This window comes from Lingula anatina, chromosome 9 (assembly GCF_051362555.1).
Source record: "Lingula anatina isolate TDL-2025a chromosome 9, LinAna3.0, whole genome shotgun sequence".
Classification (NCBI taxonomy): Eukaryota; Metazoa; Brachiopoda; class Lingulata; order Lingulida; family Lingulidae; genus Lingula; species Lingula anatina.
In genome coordinates, this window is record NC_141775.1 from 11,840,246 (window position 1) to 11,859,510 (window position 19,265).

Below are 19,265 nucleotides of genomic sequence, written 5' to 3' on the forward strand. Positions count from 1 at the left end.
CTGTCTAATTATTAACTGAGCAATCAAATAAGAAAATGTTTCATTTTGAAAATTCTTAACATTAGGTCATGACTAGGATCTTGAAATTTGCCACCTTGAAATGTGCAATTACTTTTGCCCCAATAATATTTATCTATTGACCACTTTTTTCAAATTTAACTAAAATACACTGTTATAACAAAATTTATCCGGCTATATATGCCTTTTTATTCACATTATTCACATTTTACATTAGAAGGAACCTTTCTATTAAGTGTGTCAGTTGATAACAAATCGATCATATCGTTTGGATAAAATCGTGCTTATGTTTATTTTGAACCGATATAAACTAACATATACTTTACAGGAATTGTATTCTATTTCAGTGAAGCTGAAGAACCAGTTTAACAAATAAACTTTCAACTGAAAGCCACAAAAAGTTCTTACTCAATATATAACATTTTTGGGCTGATAATTCTTTTATGAAACGGACTGAATTTTTCAACATGAGAGTTTATCTAGTACTGTATTGGCTAGGACAGTCTAAATTTTTTTTTTTTTATTGCAAAAAAATTATTTTCTAAAGACAGTTCAATTCAGAATTAGTCCTATTTAAAGGATTCGGTCACTTCTTTCTCTCCAGGTGGTAATCCTTTGTGATGTCATTGACCATGGTGCCGTTGTAATTACTTCTGACGGAAGAGAAATGCGCGTGCGTCATTTGTCATGTCCATGTGACTCAAGGCTGAAAAAACGAGAAACATTCTGAATACATAAACTCTTACAAATTACCTGGTTAAGACTTTTGTTATTCTGCTGTTCTTTCGTGGGCTGTCGTTACTTTCTTAATCTGTTTTATGTACAACACAACGAACCAACTTTCGGCCTAAAAGTATCTCTTTTACTCTTTCAAGTTAGAATGAACTTTGTTCTCTTTAATGCTGTCGCAAATGATAAAACCGCTTTCAAAAGGGAAGAAAAACAAAAAATACCTGCAATTGCTGATGTGAATCCTGCATTGTAGTCCGTGGCGACCTCGTTCTTGACGTAATCAGATCTGACGTCAGCATACTCGTCATGTTGACCCGGTCCTCCCACCAGGGCGCCGTACAGGACCTGGGGATTGGGGTTAGGGGTGGAGAACTGGGCCTGGCCGCAGGGGGCGGGACGGTTGGGGCATGAACTGAAATTATTGACGATAATAATAATAATAATAATAATAATAATAATAATAATAATAATAATAATGGCGACGATGACGACGCGACGGTGATAATAATAACTATTATAATGATTATTATCATTAATATTATTTTCATAAAAACAACAATAACGATAATGATGATTATATAAGCTTAACGAATTTTCACACTGCCATTGATACGAAAGTGAAACTAGCAAAATCATTTTAATATTCTGGTGTGCCAACCAAATTACCACTTACGCTCCACGGTGGTGTTCATGTGTTGGAGGATTGTTCCCAAAGCCCACTACGAAACTATGTCCTGCGTCTCCCAGCATATACCCGAGCTCCTTCTCTGCCCAGCTCTTGTACTGTGCTGTATTAATGCCCATGCTTGCGGCCTTCGCGGCTACAAACGCACTGTTAGCTGTGAAAAAAAAGGTATCGTTTTTCTGTTTTGCATTCAGGCTTTTTATATGACCAGAACTGAAAACATTTGCTAATAAACCGATACAAACGGTAAATATACAGTGTCAGTCAGTTATGCCGTACTGAATTTCATTCACGTGAAGCATGCACAAATTATATGAGTCCTCAAAAAATTAATACCAATGACGTAGCATCGCACGTTTTTCAACCTGACGTTTTATTTCTTGTGACGTCACAACCCACCTGCATATCTATTGGAGCACCACTGTAACCTCCAGGCCAGAACTATGGCGTCACATATCACCCTGTATAGACTCCAGGCCAGAACTATGACGTCACATATCACTCTGTATAGACTCCAGGCCAGAACTATGACGTCACATATCACCCTGTATAGACTCCAGGCCAGAACTATGACGTCACAACTCACCTGCGTATCTATTAGAGCCCCACTGTAATCTCCAGGCCAGGCCCTTGGGGGTGTATGGCACGGACCCCCCGGGCAGCCACTGAGTCATGTACTGTACCACAGGGCGCTGGTACTTGGCATTCTTGGTGATTCCGTACAGCAGCAACTTTAGGAGAAACAAAATACAAAACGTTATTTCAGCGAATTTGGTACTTCAGCATGTCTCTAGTGAAAATTTTGGCAAGATTAATTAATAATCTTTAATTTCCTTTAATTATTTCAATCATTGATCATTTTTCCTTTAAAAAATTATCTTTTGCTTTTATTCATCAATTTATTTGCCAAGATATCAATTCATGTTTATTAGTTATTCTTTCATGAAGTATAAAAAGGACTTAAAACATCCCATAAAAATCCAAATTCCATAAATGCGAAATTAGTCAGAACCTGACGTATATTCGCCTGTTTGTATGAGACTGCAGAATGGCAGCTACCTTGACCATTGACCTACCTGGCACGAGACGTAATTATCATCCCAGGACAAAGCCCACGAGACCCTGCCTTCGTCATATCCCATTGCGTCATTGAGATAGGTTTTATCTGACGTCGCTCTGTACAGCCAGGCTGCAGCGACACAGAGATCGTCTTTAAAACTGGATGATCTGTAGTAAGAGAAACATTTTGGTTCTAGTGTTTACTCTGTAAAAGCCCTCTAAAGGGGTGTATCGTTTTAATCCATCTTCCGATTTTTGATTGTTATTATCATTTTGTACGAGTTATCTATATAAGATATATATATTGGGCGATATTTCCAAATCAGGTGATGTTTGCATCATACATGCATTCCTTTTATCTGGAACGTGACAGATAAAGAGATAATTGGTGATTTTTTTTTCAAAAGATACGTAAGTTTGTAATAAATAAGAGTATCATGCATAAATCAATCATAATTTTATTGGAATATAGTAGTTGTTTTAGCACATTTAGTCAACTTTTAAGACACAAGTCACTCACGTATAAAAGGGGCTAGCAGGTATTCCTCCTTCCCTGGTGTAAATTCCTTGGTGGGTTTTAGCAAAGTCGTACAACTCCTTGGCGTGTTTCAGCAGCTTGGCGGAGTATGCCGCGTCTGAAACAAATAATTATAGAGGTTCAGACGAGGGTTTCTCAAGACCGGAGGTTGGGCGTGATCAATTTATGAGTGAGATATCTTAATTCCATATTAATCAATTTGGATGTATGGGGGCAATAGGTGGTATACAGTCGATATAAGACCTTGCCTTATCTAGCATTATAATTAGCGTTTTCTGTTCAAATTGACATTACGAAAAACACCATTGTATTTCCATCACATATGAAAGCCAATGACTTTGATGACGTATTGGTAGAATATTATTTAATTAAGAGAAAGTGTCCGAAAACATATTCTCCTCAGTCTTAGATACTAGAAATATTCAAGTCTTAATTACTTAGAGCATTGGCGAATGATATCAATGTATAAGGAAATACCTAGCAGAAAGATAAAAGACAAAAAAAGGCAACGAGTGATTTTCAAAATATTAGTGATGAAATAATTTCTTTTTCTAGAAAAACTTAATTTTATCACTGTCATTTCACGAATATAATAAATTACCATCTTTGAAAACTATGGAACCAGCCGCTAGTGTCGCCGCAGATTCTCCAACTACGTCACTTCCGGGTTTACTGGCGGACAGTTTGTATGACGGACGATACATCTTCATGTCCTCGGCGCGTCCCCAGAACGAGTGGTCTGCGTTAGGGTCTCCCACCTGCCAACACAAAGGTAGATTAAGTAGAATATGACACCCTAATTTTGTATTGCTTGAAAATGTTTTGTTTGCAGCATAGTGAGGCAGTTTCTGTCAAAAGGGATAAGGGAGAGGGTAGAGCAAGCATAAGCCTTCTGAACTGCAGGGGATGCAAGTGTGTGTGTGTGTGTGTGTGTGTGTGTGTGTGTGTGTGTGTGTGAGAGAGAGAGAGAGAGAGAGAGAGAGAGAGAGAGAGAGATTGAATGTGTGTATGTGTGTGCGTTGGAAAATGTTTTGGTGTCTTATAGTCTTATACTACTCAGGATGCCCGAAATATGGAATCCATTAACATATGAAAGAGAATGTATATAAAATTAAAAATGTAATGCATGAAGCGCTCACCTGTGCATAGAACTCGTCCTTCGCAGTGTGAGCTTTCATAAAATAGTCCATGGGCCATTTCACGCAGTTCTTCATGTTTTGGTATTCACCCGCCTTAACGTAGGCGTCCTTGTGGTCAATGAGGCCCCACGTGAGGGTCATTGCTGACCACGCCATTGGCAGGCCGAATTTAACATGGTCCCCGGCTAGAAATGTAATTTGGACGTTTAATGGCGGAGCCGGACTTACATTTGAACAGAACCTTCACATCTACAACACATCTTCATTTTGTATAGTTCTATAGTACAATATATATTTTTGGCTTAATCATATCTACACACAATTGACAATATAAGTGTCACACCCTGCATCAGAGTAATCAAATACTCAAAGTAGGCAGATCTTGAGTAGTTATAATGCCTGGTCCCATTTTTTTGTGTTAATAAAATGATATCAGGGGCATATCATTCCACAGTCATTTATCTCCCCCAAAGTATTGGTTCAGTAGGGGTGACACTTCTATTGTCCAGTGTGTGTAAGTTTGAAGGTACAATAATTGCTGAGCCTGTTTGTTACATTATAAACTTTCTTTTAGTATTACTATATATCAGTTCTCATGACGTTATTTGGACTGGTGACAATCTTCATTTGTTGTGCAGAAATTGAGGCGAATAAACATTATTATTATAAATGGACAAATTATCAACCTTTTCAAAATTTAAAATGGTGCCAGTCACCGCATAATAGCACAGGGCAAACTTTAGCAGCTAGAGCACGGTCAGTGCACTCGCACCTCTGACACACTGTCACAGATCAAACTGTGTCACATCTAACCCAATGTCGCACCTAACGCATTTAACACCTCGTCACAGCTAACACACTCACCGTCATACCATCCCCCTGTGAGATCCTCCCCATGCTGTCACATCTAACACAATGTCGCACCTAACGCATTTAACACACTGTCACAGCAAACACACTCACCGTCATACCATCCCCCTGTGAGATCCTGTCCTTGCTGTCCCTTGTCGCCCATAGCACTATCTCCCCGCCATTTTATTCTATTTTCAGGGGGCAGTTTCCCTGATCTCTGTGCCTCATAGAACAAACTGGACTTAGCCAGAATCTCTTTGTAGTTGTACTTGGCGCCGTGAGATGGCGCTGGAATAGAATTATGTGCTTATATTAAGCTTGGTTGTAATCATTGCTGTTTCATTTCAAATGGTTAAGTTCATTAATCGCATTTGAAAACCCTTCTCTGCTTTTCTTCTTATCAAAATTTAGGTTGCATGAGGACAAAAAAGAATGATTTAAAAGCACAGTTCAAAACAAGGTTGGAACTTGGACCCATGTCCAAAAATGGTCACATACCTGTAACAACAGCCAAGACAATCCCAACAACTAGCACCGCTGATTCCATCCTGCAGATTACAGTGGCCTGAAATTGAACAAAATTTCTTTTTAGATCAAGTTATTTTTAAGTATTCAAACTATAAAACGTATATGCCTCCAATTTTTTTCCAACTGTCGGTAGACCTTTCACCCCGGATACCGTAATTCATTGACCATACGTACATGAATACGAATTACAATATTGCCTCGTTTCAATCAAGACCAGAAAACGTATGATACAGAAAATTAGCGCCTCGCTTAGAGACTAGAAGGTAACGAGTCAACTACTATCAATATAGTCCTAAGGCAAATGTAATGATACAGCACTAAGTTTGACAACAACGGTTGAAGTAGGAGGAATAGACCTATCGCCATGACAAAATACCAACGGCTTATACACTGCCAAAATTGTCAAGATGCTAGGAAACGTCTTTTTTAAAATCACACGCAAACAAGGAAATTTCGATAAACAATCCGCAAGGTCTAGCTCAAACAAAATGTACCCATGGCTGTGAGTAATTCCCATAGGAAAACATATACATGTAGCTAAAGTTCAAATGCTTGTATCTTGAAAATGCATTCTATCAATCACAATGATCTTATGAGATATTTGACATATCCTGTATACCGTGTCCAATGCCGAATGGTAATTATCTCACAAGATAATTGGTGTTGATTAAAACCCCTTTTACACTGGACGGCGTCCTTTCTGCGTCCTTTGAGCGACCAGGAAACTGGCATGGCTGTGGTCGTAAAAAGGAGGCACAAGCATCGCTTTGCAGAAGGAATTTTCAATGATCGGCACGTGAAGTATTATGTGTTTTTTACTCTCAAACGGGGGCCGCACAACGGGACGCTGAAAGGACGCCGACCAGTGTAAAAGGGACTTAAATGAATTGACTTGATCTATTGGCATTACATAGCAATTGAAACTATTCCGCATAGAATTAGCTGTCAGTGGTATCCCTACCTACCTATATCTTCTAGTGACAGTATCGGTTTGTGATCGATATTTATGTAGTCGTCTATCAGCTATTCATATCTATCATATCTATTGACGCCAGCTTTGCCTGATTCATATTCACGTTCTGGCTTAAACTTAGATAACCTAACCGAATTGGTACAATTATGTATTGCGATATTGTCAATTTATATCTTATCATTGTATAATGCCAATTAATGGCCTGAGTGTTATAAATCAATGCGGTGAAAATCACGCACGTTTTGTTTTGATGCTGTTCTATAATGACGTGATGTAAGTCTCGCGTGATCTTAAACTTTGTCCGTTTTCCAGCCAGATAATACACGATAAATGTGTGGTAAAAGCTTTCAACATGAGCATTTTAACCTGACAACCATTTTTAGTATAAAATCAGAAGTGTGCTCTTTTCAATATGGGTTCAAAACATATATTCGAAAAGCACAATTGGTTCTTTCGATCATTTGACTACTCAAACATCTTCCAGCCTTAATTCAAATGCTTATTAATTGAATAATATTGAAACCGATTAATTCAGTTTAGATGTGGAAAGTGCATCATCCAACAGTCCATTTTATGGGCAACTACTTTGTATCAAAAAGTTAGTTTTGCCCATTTTACCAGAGAAATTGTTTTTATTCTTAACATATGTTGTTTGACAATGTGAAACTCATGTTAAGGCGCGGGCCATGTTGTCGTGTTAGTGAAAGTGTTAGGAAGTGTTGGAGGTAAGTACAAAGTAAAACAACAGGGTCACATTATATATCACTGTAGGTGTGTCATTGCGTCATTCTAGTATTTAATGCTACAGTGTGTTTGGTGTGACGGTTTATAAGATATATAAAAATGGCCACTGTCATCCAGGTCTTGCCAAAAATATAGTTGTTTAGTACAAGCAAGTATGCGTAAAGGATAGAATAGTAGTGTTCCTTGGTTATAAGATTTATAGCAGGAAATTATATCGTCAAAGGAAGACCACTGTCCACTTAGAAGCCTTGGCCACTCCCCTGGTCAGGCGGCAGCAGGTCAAGCGTCCATTGCTTCAGTGCTGGAAAGAAGATCACAGAAGTGCAGCACACAGCAGCAAATTATAAGTGATATGTAATTAAACAATATGAACGAGAACGTTCATACGAGAAAAAAACCGGTAAATGGGTTTCAAGAACCCTTAGTTTCAGAGGTCACTAAGATCTCACCTCTCTACTATCAACATGACAATCATTTAGAGTAACACCCTGGGTTTCAGATGCCACTGGGAACTCAGACCCTCTCTAATATCAACATGGCTGTCGTTTTCATCATACCGGCCACGGCAGAGGCATATGTTTGCGAGTTAAGTTAACTCTATGAAACCCAGGGTGGTTCCATGGAACATTCAAACAAAAAGCTTTCCCTAAACTGGCTTTTAATCTTGCAGGTTAAAGTATGGTTCGAGCCATGCACATGCCCAAATTCACGTGACTGATTTTAAAGATTTCATCGGGATGAGAACAGTCTTACACTGAAGGTTTAAAAAAAGCAACTGTCACCCTGAGTTTCCCAATGCCAACGGGGTCTTGTCCAATCGATGTATTTCCAACGTAATCTGTGAGAAAAGGAGAGCTTCCGATGGAATCTGAAATTCAGGAAGCTTTCTTGCCACTGCCGAATGGAAGCCGGCGTTGTAGTCGATCTCCACTCAATTCTTGACGGCGTCCGTCCTTACTTACCCGCCACTGCCGACTGGAAGCCAGCGTTGTAGTCGATCCTCACTGCATTCTTGACGGCGTCCGTCCTCACGTCAGCGTAATCATCGTTTTTCCCAGGGCCCCCCACCAGGGCCCCAGTCAACACCTGTGGGTTGGGGCTGGGGGCGTCTTTGTTGGATTTGCCACACGGGCCGGGCCGCAAGGGGCAGGACCTAGTCGAAATGTGAATGAAATTTAAGTGTATGAATGAGTGAGTAAATTCAGTTAATCATTGAATGCATTAAAGGATGGATCGTCAGAAAGACAGTTTAACAAATGAAATAAGGTTCGAAGAAATACGTCAATGTCCAAATAGAATGAAATATATTTTTAACATGTCGTATATGCCTCCAATATTTTTCTTATCAACGCGTGAGATGTTGCCTACTATCCTATAAGCAGCATACTGTAGGTCTTGTGCCTGGTTTGCAGAAGCCTTCCCCTTGCCACACCCGACAACATAACTCCTTCGCTGTTTTTTTATTTTATTTTATTTTACTATTTATTTTGGAAATAAGGCGCACTCAACATAGAACATTTTGTACTATTCATCTAGGTCTTAAATCTTTTCCTTCCTCTTTGTAAAATAGGCCTACATCTACAGAATCTTTTGTTTTGGATATGGTGGAAGGCACACCCAACCAGCTCTGTGCCCCTTTACTTACGCTGCACGATGATGTGGGTGTGTGGGTGGGTTGTTGCCAAAACCCACCACGTAGCTGCGGCCCGCGTCTCCCAACATGTAATGAATCTGATATTTGGCCCATGTCCGGTACTTGTCGCTTTGGATGCCGGCATCAGCGGCTCTCAGCGCCAGGAACGCACTGTTGGCTTAAAGAGGGACATGACTAGCTGTTATTGTTATATTGGTATTGTCAGATATATAGTCGCTGAGGGCGGACATTGTGAAATATATGTTGTAAAAAATCAAACAACAGTCTTGGGTTACATCATCAGCAATGCAATATATCTTGACTTGATGACGGCGCTTCATTCTCATTAAATTATGGTATCCGACTAAGTTAATGAAGCCACACCGCATGTTCTCTGAGGGAAATTTTTCATTAATAGCTTAACTTTTTGATGGACAATTCGTACTAATCTGGAAATGACCAGTCGACTGTTGAAAGGTTAGGTGTCACTTGCTTTATTTCAGGGCGAATGGTTCGAATTATGACGTCACAGTACTACACCACAGGGATACGGCATTCCACTTGTGTTCTTTTGATTTTGATAATATAAGCCTAGGTCCCAACCAAACGCACGGGCTGCTACGTGTGGTTTACGGTCAAAAAAATGCGGAAAACGTGGGAGTCCGTGCATAAGGAGCACGTCCATCGTGCGATCTAGCTACGTCCTAGCCAGACGAAAGGAACCTAAAAAACCGTGCGTCCAAAACGTATTGGGACCTAGGCTATACAGACCAAAAGACTTCCCGAGATTACCTGCGTAGCGCAGCGGCCCCTTCTCTCCCCTCCAAGCCAGTCCCTTCGGCGTGTATGACACGCTATCACCGGGAAGCCAGCTACTCATGTAGGTCTCTACGTCTTGCTTGTAGGTTGTTTCATTGGTAAGGATGTGCAGGAGAAGCTATGGAAACCAATTGATAAACCGTAAATAGATTGCATAGCTTTTGGTGCGTACTTTTTCAGAATAAAAATTTATCCACGACTGACTGAATTTCATATAATCATCCCAGGACCACGCCCCTCACTGCCACTCTTACCTGACAGGCTACGGTATTATCATCCCAAGACCACGCCCATGACATCTTATTCGCCGCCCATTTCTTGGCGTCTGACAGGTATTTCTGTTCGTTTGTTGCTCTGTACAACCAGGCGGCGGCCACACACAGATCATCGGCATAGCCACTTGAACTGAAGATGTTAAAAACATGACGTCACTGATTAATTCTAATGACGTCACACTTGATAAAAATCAGTTTGTTTTAGTAACACTGGCGATGGGTTATGCTGATTACATAATGTCGCATTGCATTATGAATGATGACAGAATTAACATTATGTATTTTAATTACCGTAAATTAAAACGTCAATGATGGGGAAAATCATAATCTGAAATGATTACAAGAAAAGTTTGTGGAAATTAATAAATACTGTCTTTCGTGTTTCAGTCCAGGGTAATCGTAAATAATAATAATATTTATAGGTGTTCATATTGCTAAGAATATATTTTTGGTACGTGGGTTCTAACAGGAGACCAATACACTTTTCTATTATGACAAAAAAAAAAAAAAACAGAAGATTTCACCGCTTACGTATAGAGAGGATTGGCCGGAATATGTCCATCTGTAGTATATTTCCCCAAATATGAGCTACCAAAATTGTACAGTTCTTTGGCGTGGGCCAAAAGTTTGGAGGAGTCAGCAACTATGTAACGAAAAAGGAGCTTTGAAACAATCTTTGGTAGCTAAATGTAAATCTCAGCCAGCGTACTTGGTTGAGATCAGGCATTATTGAAACCGGTAGTAGGCCTATCTATTGGGGTAGTTTTCAAGTAATACATAATGGCCTTAATGTCACATTTCAAAGAATAGCCCGTTTTTCACTGTTGTTTTCGCGGAAATAAATTGTTAATATGACGCGAAGAGTGGTTAATTTATGTAAGATATACCAAATTAAATAAATAAATAAATAAAAACGTTGTCACCATTCGCACGTTATTTTAATTACTTATTATTTATTTTAGAAAATTAATTTGAAGAAATGTTTAGGCGTTCCATTGAAGCAAAATAAATGCAAATTAACTGCCGAGAATACCTTTTGACTTGAAAGCAATGGACCCAGCGGCAAGTGCTGCCGCAGTTTCTCCTGCTACGTCACTTCCGGGATTGCTGACGTCAACTTTGTACGACGGCCTGTACATGTTTAGGTCCTCTGGACGGCCCCAGAAAGCATGGTCAGCAGTGATATCGCCACTCTGAATTATTATTATTATTATTATTATTATTATTATTATTATTATTATTATTATTACTTTGTTTTATAATTTAATGATAAGCTTATTTCTTTTTACTCGGCTGATTTATGCCGATTATGTGTTACAAGTTTATTCTCATTTAAATAAAATATGCAGATATTCTGTCATACATAATATATCAAACATACTTGTACATAGAGTTCATTTTTGGCGGTGTGTGTCTTAAGAAAGTAGTCTAACGGCCACTTGACGCAGTTAAGCATGTTTTCGTATTCACCAGCGTTAACGTAAGCGGCCTTGTAGTCCACCAGTCCCCATAGCAACGTCGTTGCCGACCAAGCCATTGGGAGGCCGAATTTCATGTGGTCACCTCCTGGAAACAGGCCAAATTTGTATTCGTCTTTCTGACTTTTTAAATCTACTTTATAACTTCCTGTCTACTATTTTTCTCTTTAACATTCTTATTTGTACTTTTTAGTTTATCTTTTTCATTATTTTCATTTTGCATTCTGTAAAAGTTTATTTGCTTGTTTTCATTTCTTTTATTCTTTCTTGCACGGTAAGCCTCAATAGTTTTCAGTGATGATATCGCTTTTTACCGTGCCTTATATTTAATTTTTCCATTTTTAGTGTAACAGTTTTATACTGAACGTTTCAATTTTTACTTTATTTTCTATCAGCGAAGCGACTTCCATATCTCTGCTTGTCACGGCAAGATAGTATCTGGTTCGGTTTGGTAAAAATACATCAAATTACGTCATTTACTTTACTGATATCAGATAACCCATTGTGGCAGCATCAACTTGTATATCGTGGGAACCTCTGAGATTACAACTGTGAATCAGCATGTGTCAGATAAGGGGTAATGTACGAGTCTGGAATAGGGTGAAGGGGGGGGGGGGCTGTAGGGAGGGGAGACAGAACAGGTATATGCATTGTACCTAGTTCACGGTCATAATACTTAGAAATCTGACAAAACAAGGGTTCATATGGCTCAGTGCCGTACCCCAAGGAATGCTCTAAACAGTGTGGCATTTAGCAAACTGCCACGTCCAACACAACATCAACATCACACCGTAGCTGAAACATTTCTGCCTAGCACACTGTCACACCTAGCACACTGTTAAACCTAACACACTGCCACACCTAACAGAATTTCACACCTAACACAATGTCACACCTAACACACTGTCACACCTAACACACTGTCACTCCTAGCACACTGTTTAACCTAACACACTGTCACAGCTAACACAATGTCACATCTCATTAACTCACCGTCATACCAGCCTCCGGTAAGATCCTCCCTGTTTTTCCCCCTGTCTCCCAGAGCGCTGTTCCCCCTCCAGGATATCCTGTTGGTGCTGGGCAGTTTGCCTGACCTCTGGGACTCGTAAAACAAGATGGACTTTCGGAGGACCTCATCATAATCGTAAACAGAAGCTGAAATTATAAGTTCAGTTCATATTTATTGTTTGGTTTGATTATCAACAGTGAACACATAACATAAATTATAGGGGCTCGTATGAATCAATATACGTGTACAAGTAGTTTAAGATGTGTATCCTAAATTTAAAATTCACAAAAAAAAAAAAGGAAAAGGAAAAGGGAAAGGGAAAAATATATAAAAGATGTAAGGATAGATAGGCCTACATAAACAAGAAAATGATACACGAATAGATGCGCCAACCTTTACATCCTAGATCCATCGATCATCAGGCCATATTGATGCAAAAGAAGGGCGATTTAGCTATAGAGATATATAGTTATTGAAGATTTAGCTAAAAAAAAAGATTCAGCTATAGAAAAAATTAAAAGAGACCTGTATTTAACGAGGTAGTTGCCCCAGTTGGTCCAGTGACAGTGGCACTTTTGGCACCGCCCCACGCCAGGAAGTTCATCTTGATATGGTCCCCGGGTTGCTTCACGCCGTTGTGAGCTTTGTTTTTGATGTACCATACCTTTCCGTTCTGTTCGCTACGGACGACGTCAGCGTCCCATATCTAAAATAATTAAAGAAACAAACAAACAAACAAATAAATAAATAAAAAAGTAATGAAATGGGAATAACTCATAGGCAAAATTAAATTGCGCAAATGGGATTAAATGGGAAAAACTTATTATTCAAAACGTAATCAATTGGCCTGTCGTGGTCACAAAGCAGAACATTATGATGCAAATAAACAAATAACTGCGCCTTTTTGTGAAAACGGTGAGTTTTGGCAAAAGTAATGACCCATGGGCCCACTGAGAATAATGTTGCAATATAACCAATTACAGATTATTTAAAAAGACAATCATTTAAGGCTGCAGACCTCCGCCAAGGAAATAGGAAATGAAATCTTTTAAAAATAATAGATATAATGAGGAAAATCGGAATCCGTTAAAATTGCACTACTGCTCCACTTTTAAAAAGACATCAACAATTGCAAAAAAAAATTCTGTAATGTGCTTTCAGTTAAAAATAAACCAACAGTGATGAAGCATAAACTTTTTCGTAGACAGAGGTACAGTGTCAGAATAAAAAGAACATATTGGGCCGAACCTCAAGTCGATCAATAGGTTTGTCGAATGTCAAAGCCAGCGTCCATTCCTTGTGATTCTTTGTGACTGGAGCATTTATATAGCCCTCAAACCCGTTATGCCACGACGCCAGAACTAAAGCATTGGGATCGTCGCTGATGGACGTCACAGCCGCACTTTTAGCATTGCCTCTTGCGACGAAATTCATCGTTATTCTCTCTCCGGGTTGCTTTACGCCGTTGTGATCTTTGTTTTTGATGTACCATACTCTTTTGTTCATTTCACTGCGGACGACATCTGCATCCCATATCTGGAACAAAATCGCTTAAAATTGCAGGCACAGTTGACCGTTTTACGTTCTGAGGACATACCAGTTGCTGCATAAGTTCCCTGGAGCATCTATGTGAATCTATCTATGTGAATACCAAAAAAAGGACAAATAATTTTCAAAAACGATTCCCTTACAAATAATAATGATTCACCGGTCAACTGGCAATAGGGCCTAATAGTGTTTAAATAAAAGAATAAACTTAGGCCTACAAGTGTTTTCATGAGAAAAGAACGATTGATATTTAAGTATAGCTTAATGATCTAGAATTTTTTTTAAAACACGAAGCAAAAATATGCCTCTGCTGTATCAGATTTCACAAAATGTATTTTTAGCACAACACTTCATAACTTCAAAAGCATTTTCTTTAATGTTACAGATTTAAAATGATCTAAATAACATTGCAAAATGATATAAACTAACCTCCAGATTCCACAGTTGTTGGTCAAATATTAGGCCCAGCGTCCAGCTGGTGTGGCTCTTGCTGACCGGTACAATGATGTACCCCTCGAAGCCTCCATCCCACGCTCCCATCACTTTAACTTCAGGGTTCCCAGAGAGTGAAGACACAGAGGCCCACTTAGCGGGACCCCTAGCGACGAAATTCATGGTTACGCTCTCCCCCTGTTTCTTCGCGCCGTTGTAGTCTTTGTTTTTTATGTGCCATACTCGGTTGTTGAGTTCAGTGCCCACAATGTCGGCTTCCCAAATCTGAAAAAAAATTGTGAAATTACGTTTACTGGGCCTCCACAAAACAAACAAAAAAAAACCTTGACTGCAAAAAGTTATATTTCATGACACTTGCTCTATAACATATTTTTTTGATGTTTTTGTATGTTGTGTTTTCTTCGCACCAAAATTCTTTTTATTATCTTATACAATTTTCTAATTTACATTAAAAAGTGTATCCGTTTAAATCGACTGTGGAACTGTCCCCAAAACGATATCAAAGAAATCAAAATAATAAAACCTCCAGTTGCCATAACGGCTTGTCAAATATGAGGGTCAGTGTCCAGTTGGCGTGGTCCTTGCCGACCGGAGCAGTGATGTACCCCTCAAAACCGTCATTCCACGAGTTGACCACTCTGACGTCACCGGTCACCACAGCAACGCCGAGTGACATCAGTAAAAGTCCGAGCAACATGCTGCCTATTTTCAAAATGAAATTCAAATTGTGACGATTATTGAAATATTTGAACTGTACTTTATTCGACTTTAAACAATAAAAAGATGGCACAGTAATGAAGAAATGGTGTAGAATGACAACATCTGGGATATGGGACCCGTTAATATGATAATTATTTATTACTGAGACAAGATTACATGTCCTTGAATCTGATATAATAACATTTAAAAAGTTGATTTAATGTATTTTTTAAACTCAAAAGATGCATTTTTAAAGCACGTATTTTAAATGACCGAAATTTCGCTAAGGGCACACTTGAATTCGACGAGCGAAGTTGTCAGTCACCCTAACACACTCTTCTTTCGGTATGGCACGTTTATCGTGCTTGAGAACCGTGCGTACTGGGGCACAGAAGCCCAAGACAAGGTGCTTCAAAGGCCCTTGCTCTCTGCGAAGTTTTTTGATCGGCACCTACAGTATAGGCCTAGTTCCAAAGTTTTGTATCTGAAAAAAAGACGTGGTCCGTCCTCCATAGCCACCATCACCCTCCCCCCTTCCCCTTCCTTCCTCGGATTCACCTACAAGAAACTTAATAAAAAAACTGGCCTTCTTACCTTTTTAGCGTGATGTTAAAACGACTTTCAAACTCAGTCAACGAAGCCTCGTCAGCATCCAAGTTCCTAGTCAGTTTGTCTAAATCCACCCCGCGCAGAGGCACCTGGTTTTTAACATGGGTAAAACAGATATTGCAAGATACGTAAACTTATATCATGTTATTTGGACTGGGTGACCTCAGCTTCTTTAAATATTGGAGATAACTGGTACCATGTCAGGAATTGCGTTTGTTATCTGGTGGGAACTCTGATTATACGTCTACGTTTGCCAATATAGTGTGTGTGTGTGTGTGTGTGTGTGTGTGTGTGTGTGACAGAGAGAGAGATAGAATAAAGAAAGGACATAAGGAGAGAGAGAGTGGATTGGGAGAGGAAAATAGGAGGGAAGATAAGAATGAGTGAGAGAAATTCAAAACTTGGTGATTAGATGACTTAGGACCATTTTTTTTCATTCTGTGTTTATCATAGCAAGCATTACGAAACGGATTCAAATTTCACAACGGGTTGTGGTTGTTTAGTCTATCGCAAGTCTAGATTTTTAAAACAATTTCGTTTTAGATGACAGTTAAGGAAACGCTTACAGTGTATGTATTGCTGCCTATATCGACCGTGTAACTTTAAAATGCTTCCTAAAGTTTCCTGCATATTTCTGTTTATTCGTGCATTCATTTATCTATTTATTTTATTAATTCATTTTTTTTCATTCAAGTGGTAATTAATTAATTAATTAATTGACTAATTCAGAGGCCTTGTTAAGACCAGTCTAAACTAAGGAATCAAATAAGTAAAAGGATAGGGAGTTATTGGGTTTAAGTTAAAATTCTTTAAGAGTCAACAAGTGTGTTTCAGAGTTAGGAAAAGATAGAAAAGGTCGAATCGGATGCAGTTTTATTTGGTTGGTTCATTTCAAAACAGGATGGCAATTTTCTATCGTGTGTAGCAACCTGAGAATGGAAATTTTCTAATAATTACGCCATAGAAAATAGAAAGAAAAACCAATTAAACACGTGATCAAAACGGAGAAATAAAGTATAAATACGTGCAAATTTGTATGAAAAAGTCGGTAAAATGTTTTTAGACTCCAGAACGTCGTTGTCATCACTATAATAATAATAAAAATACTCAAAACTTTAGGAAATTATTTACCGAGTATGTTTATTTTAATATTGCAAACAACATAGAAAATGTGCCCCGGTATTGGAGCAAATGCCGATGCATCAAAGAATATTTCTGTCGAAGACCATTAAAATACCCTCGTCATGTAGGCACTAATTCCATGTGGGTTTGGGTCACATTCACTGCATGTCATTGAGAAAACGGCTGAATAGGCCCTATTAAATATAAATTCAGTACCAGTGTCCTATAGGCCCTACTATGTAGGCCTACTGCTTATAATTAATACCGGTAGGCCTACTTTATTCCAGCATATTTGTGTCGCTCTTTTTTTATTATATGATTTTATTATTTTCTCCCTTTTTAGATTTCTTAGCAGAGACAAAACTGGTGCTACACTGTATTTCTTCAGCATCTTCACTGGAAACCTGCAGCGCCATTGCACCTAGCGCGATGTCATAACCAGATCTATTGCCATGTCCTCTTTCAAACGATGAGTGAATTTTAAACAAAACTTAATTACTGTTAACTAGGCCATATGTGTCTAATTATTTTCTACAATTTGCTAAACGCATTCAACCAATTTCTGAATTCTTCAAGGTTGTAATTAAATGGTCCTTTTCCTCCTTTGTACGCGATTTTCCCATCTACAATGATATACAGTCTCTCCGGCATCGCTTCAAAGGTTCGGTCGGCAGTGTTGTCAATATCGTCTACCACCAGGGGGCAGCCCAGGTCATTCTCAGCCAAGATGGACGCTGCCTTCAAGCGTTCTTCCAGTGTTTTGTGTTGATACAGTTTGTACGGGTTTTCCATGTACCAGCCATCCACGGGGTGAGCTTCACGGATGTAAATTGTTAAAAAATCGGATTTGTTGGCAAATTCTGTCACCAGCTGCTTAAAAGCGGCGACATTTGCCATAAACGGGCCTCAGGTGCAGCTTCCGAAATTCAGCACAAGGGGGCGCTCTGGTTTTGCAAATTCCAAGAGGCGCGGACGTGAAGAGCCATCCAAACTGACAACCGAGATGTCCGGCACTTTGTCGTCAAGCTCAACTGGTTTTATGTTATCTTCTGTCATCTTTGGTCTGTTGTCAAAGTCAGGTTACACACCTGCAAACAAAAATGTAGCACGCTGTAAGTCCATCTGAAAGATTTGGTGACAGTTAATGCACGCGCGTATGTCTCTCTCTCTCTCTCTCTCTCTCTCTCTGTGTGTGTTTGTGTGTGTGTGTTTTTCAAATCCCTGAAGAAGGCCTAGGGGCCAAAAGCTTGGATTCGATATTACATCTTTACAGTACATCTTCATAGATGCATCTTTATAATACATGTAACTTATTTATTAGAAAAAAGTTCCGTGTATCTCGGAACAATAGGCCTAGTGGCTTTCACTGGAAACGAAAATACCCAATGGGATCCCGTGAGAGAGAGAGAGAGAAAGGGGGGGGGGGGGGGGCAGAGGCTGAGGGAGAAGAGAGAAATGAAGAAAAGGTGAGATGGGGTGACTTGAGAGGAGAGAGGAAGGGAGAAGAGGTGTTAGGAAGGGGGGAAAAAGAAAAGGAAGGAGAAAATAAGTTAGGGCGAATATGCCTCCCCTGAGGTATACGGTGTTTTTGCTTAGTCATCACGAGGTGTGAAGGATATAGAATACATCGCGTCACTATGTTCTTTTATACTGACCTTAGAACGTATTGCCTATCGTTATTTTGATTATAAACGGTATATTGGTATGTCTCTTACCTGGATCTACCCCAATTAAGACAGCTGTGCTTTCTTCTGGTAACCCTTAGTAGGATGAAATCGAACCGTATTATATATTGTATTGGTCCTCTGACCTACTTCTTGATCCCCACTGTTATTTGCTCAAACCACGAGCTTCAAGCATGCCATATTTGTTTATTGGAAATACTTTGTGCGTACGCACTTTCATGAAGTAGATTCGATATCGTTGCAAAATGAAAAGTTTGCAACAATATTGTAGCAATTTCGTGGCAAGTTATGGTTGCCACAGTAAATTCGCTGCAAATTTGCAGCAGGCCCGATATTTTGCTAAGGGTAGGTGGCCATCTGACAAAGCAATCGGACAAGAAGGTCACTATTTCTTATCTATTTCTTACGGGGAGATACATGAACATTCCATATTGCACTGAAAAATCCAATATTTTGCTTAGGGGGGAGGGGGGACTCTCTGTCACGTTACACCGGTATCCAGGCCCCTGAAAATGATGACTTCAAACTATTTGACACTACTGACCTTCATACCTCTGAAGCAGATATACATGTGTAGCTCTCAAAGATGGTCTGTAACTCATCCACAACATTAACGCGTATATAGGGCCTTTATGTTTAATAGGTAGACAGAAAAGTGTCATTT

The 19,265-nt window shown here is 39.2% G+C and overlaps 2 protein-coding genes across 3 annotated transcripts; both read right to left on the minus strand.

The window, feature by feature from the left end:
• Positions 1-336: 336 nt before the first annotated feature.
• Positions 337-15,927, minus strand: LOC106170692 (uncharacterized). 2 transcript variants are annotated; one of them, XM_086995418.1, is made up of 14 exons: positions 15,780-15,921; positions 15,010-15,188; positions 14,463-14,750; positions 13,734-14,021; positions 13,011-13,191; positions 12,467-12,631; positions 4,172-4,356; positions 3,634-3,790; positions 3,015-3,129; positions 2,512-2,662; positions 2,022-2,166; positions 1,424-1,589; positions 972-1,162; positions 337-724 (listed from the first exon to the last, which is right to left on the minus strand). In XM_086995418.1, exons 2-14 carry the CDS (start codon positions 15,181-15,183, stop codon positions 666-668), a joined length of 2,265 nt encoding a protein of 754 aa, XP_086851544.1. In that variant the 5' UTR covers positions 15,184-15,188; positions 15,780-15,921; the 3' UTR covers positions 337-665. The 2 variants fall into 2 exon arrangements, with proteins under 2 accessions (XP_086851544.1, XP_013406116.2); XM_013550662.2 differs by lacking the exons at positions 337-724; positions 972-1,162; positions 1,424-1,589; ... (3 more) ...; positions 3,634-3,790; positions 4,172-4,356 and adding exons at positions 7,137-7,569; positions 8,231-8,421; positions 8,914-9,079; ... (3 more) ...; positions 11,029-11,188; positions 11,377-11,561 and having other exon boundaries at positions 15,780-15,927.
• Positions 15,928-16,924: 997 nt separating this feature from the next.
• LOC106170707 (thyroxine 5-deiodinase-like) lies at positions 16,925-18,771 on the minus strand. Its single transcript, XM_013550677.2, has 2 exons — positions 18,632-18,771; positions 16,925-18,004 (listed from the first exon to the last, which is right to left on the minus strand). The coding sequence occupies exon 2, from the start codon at positions 17,970-17,972 to the stop codon at positions 17,448-17,450; it is 525 nt and encodes a 174-aa protein (XP_013406131.2). The 5' UTR covers positions 17,973-18,004; positions 18,632-18,771; the 3' UTR covers positions 16,925-17,447.
• Between the last annotated feature and the right edge of the window lie 494 nt (positions 18,772-19,265).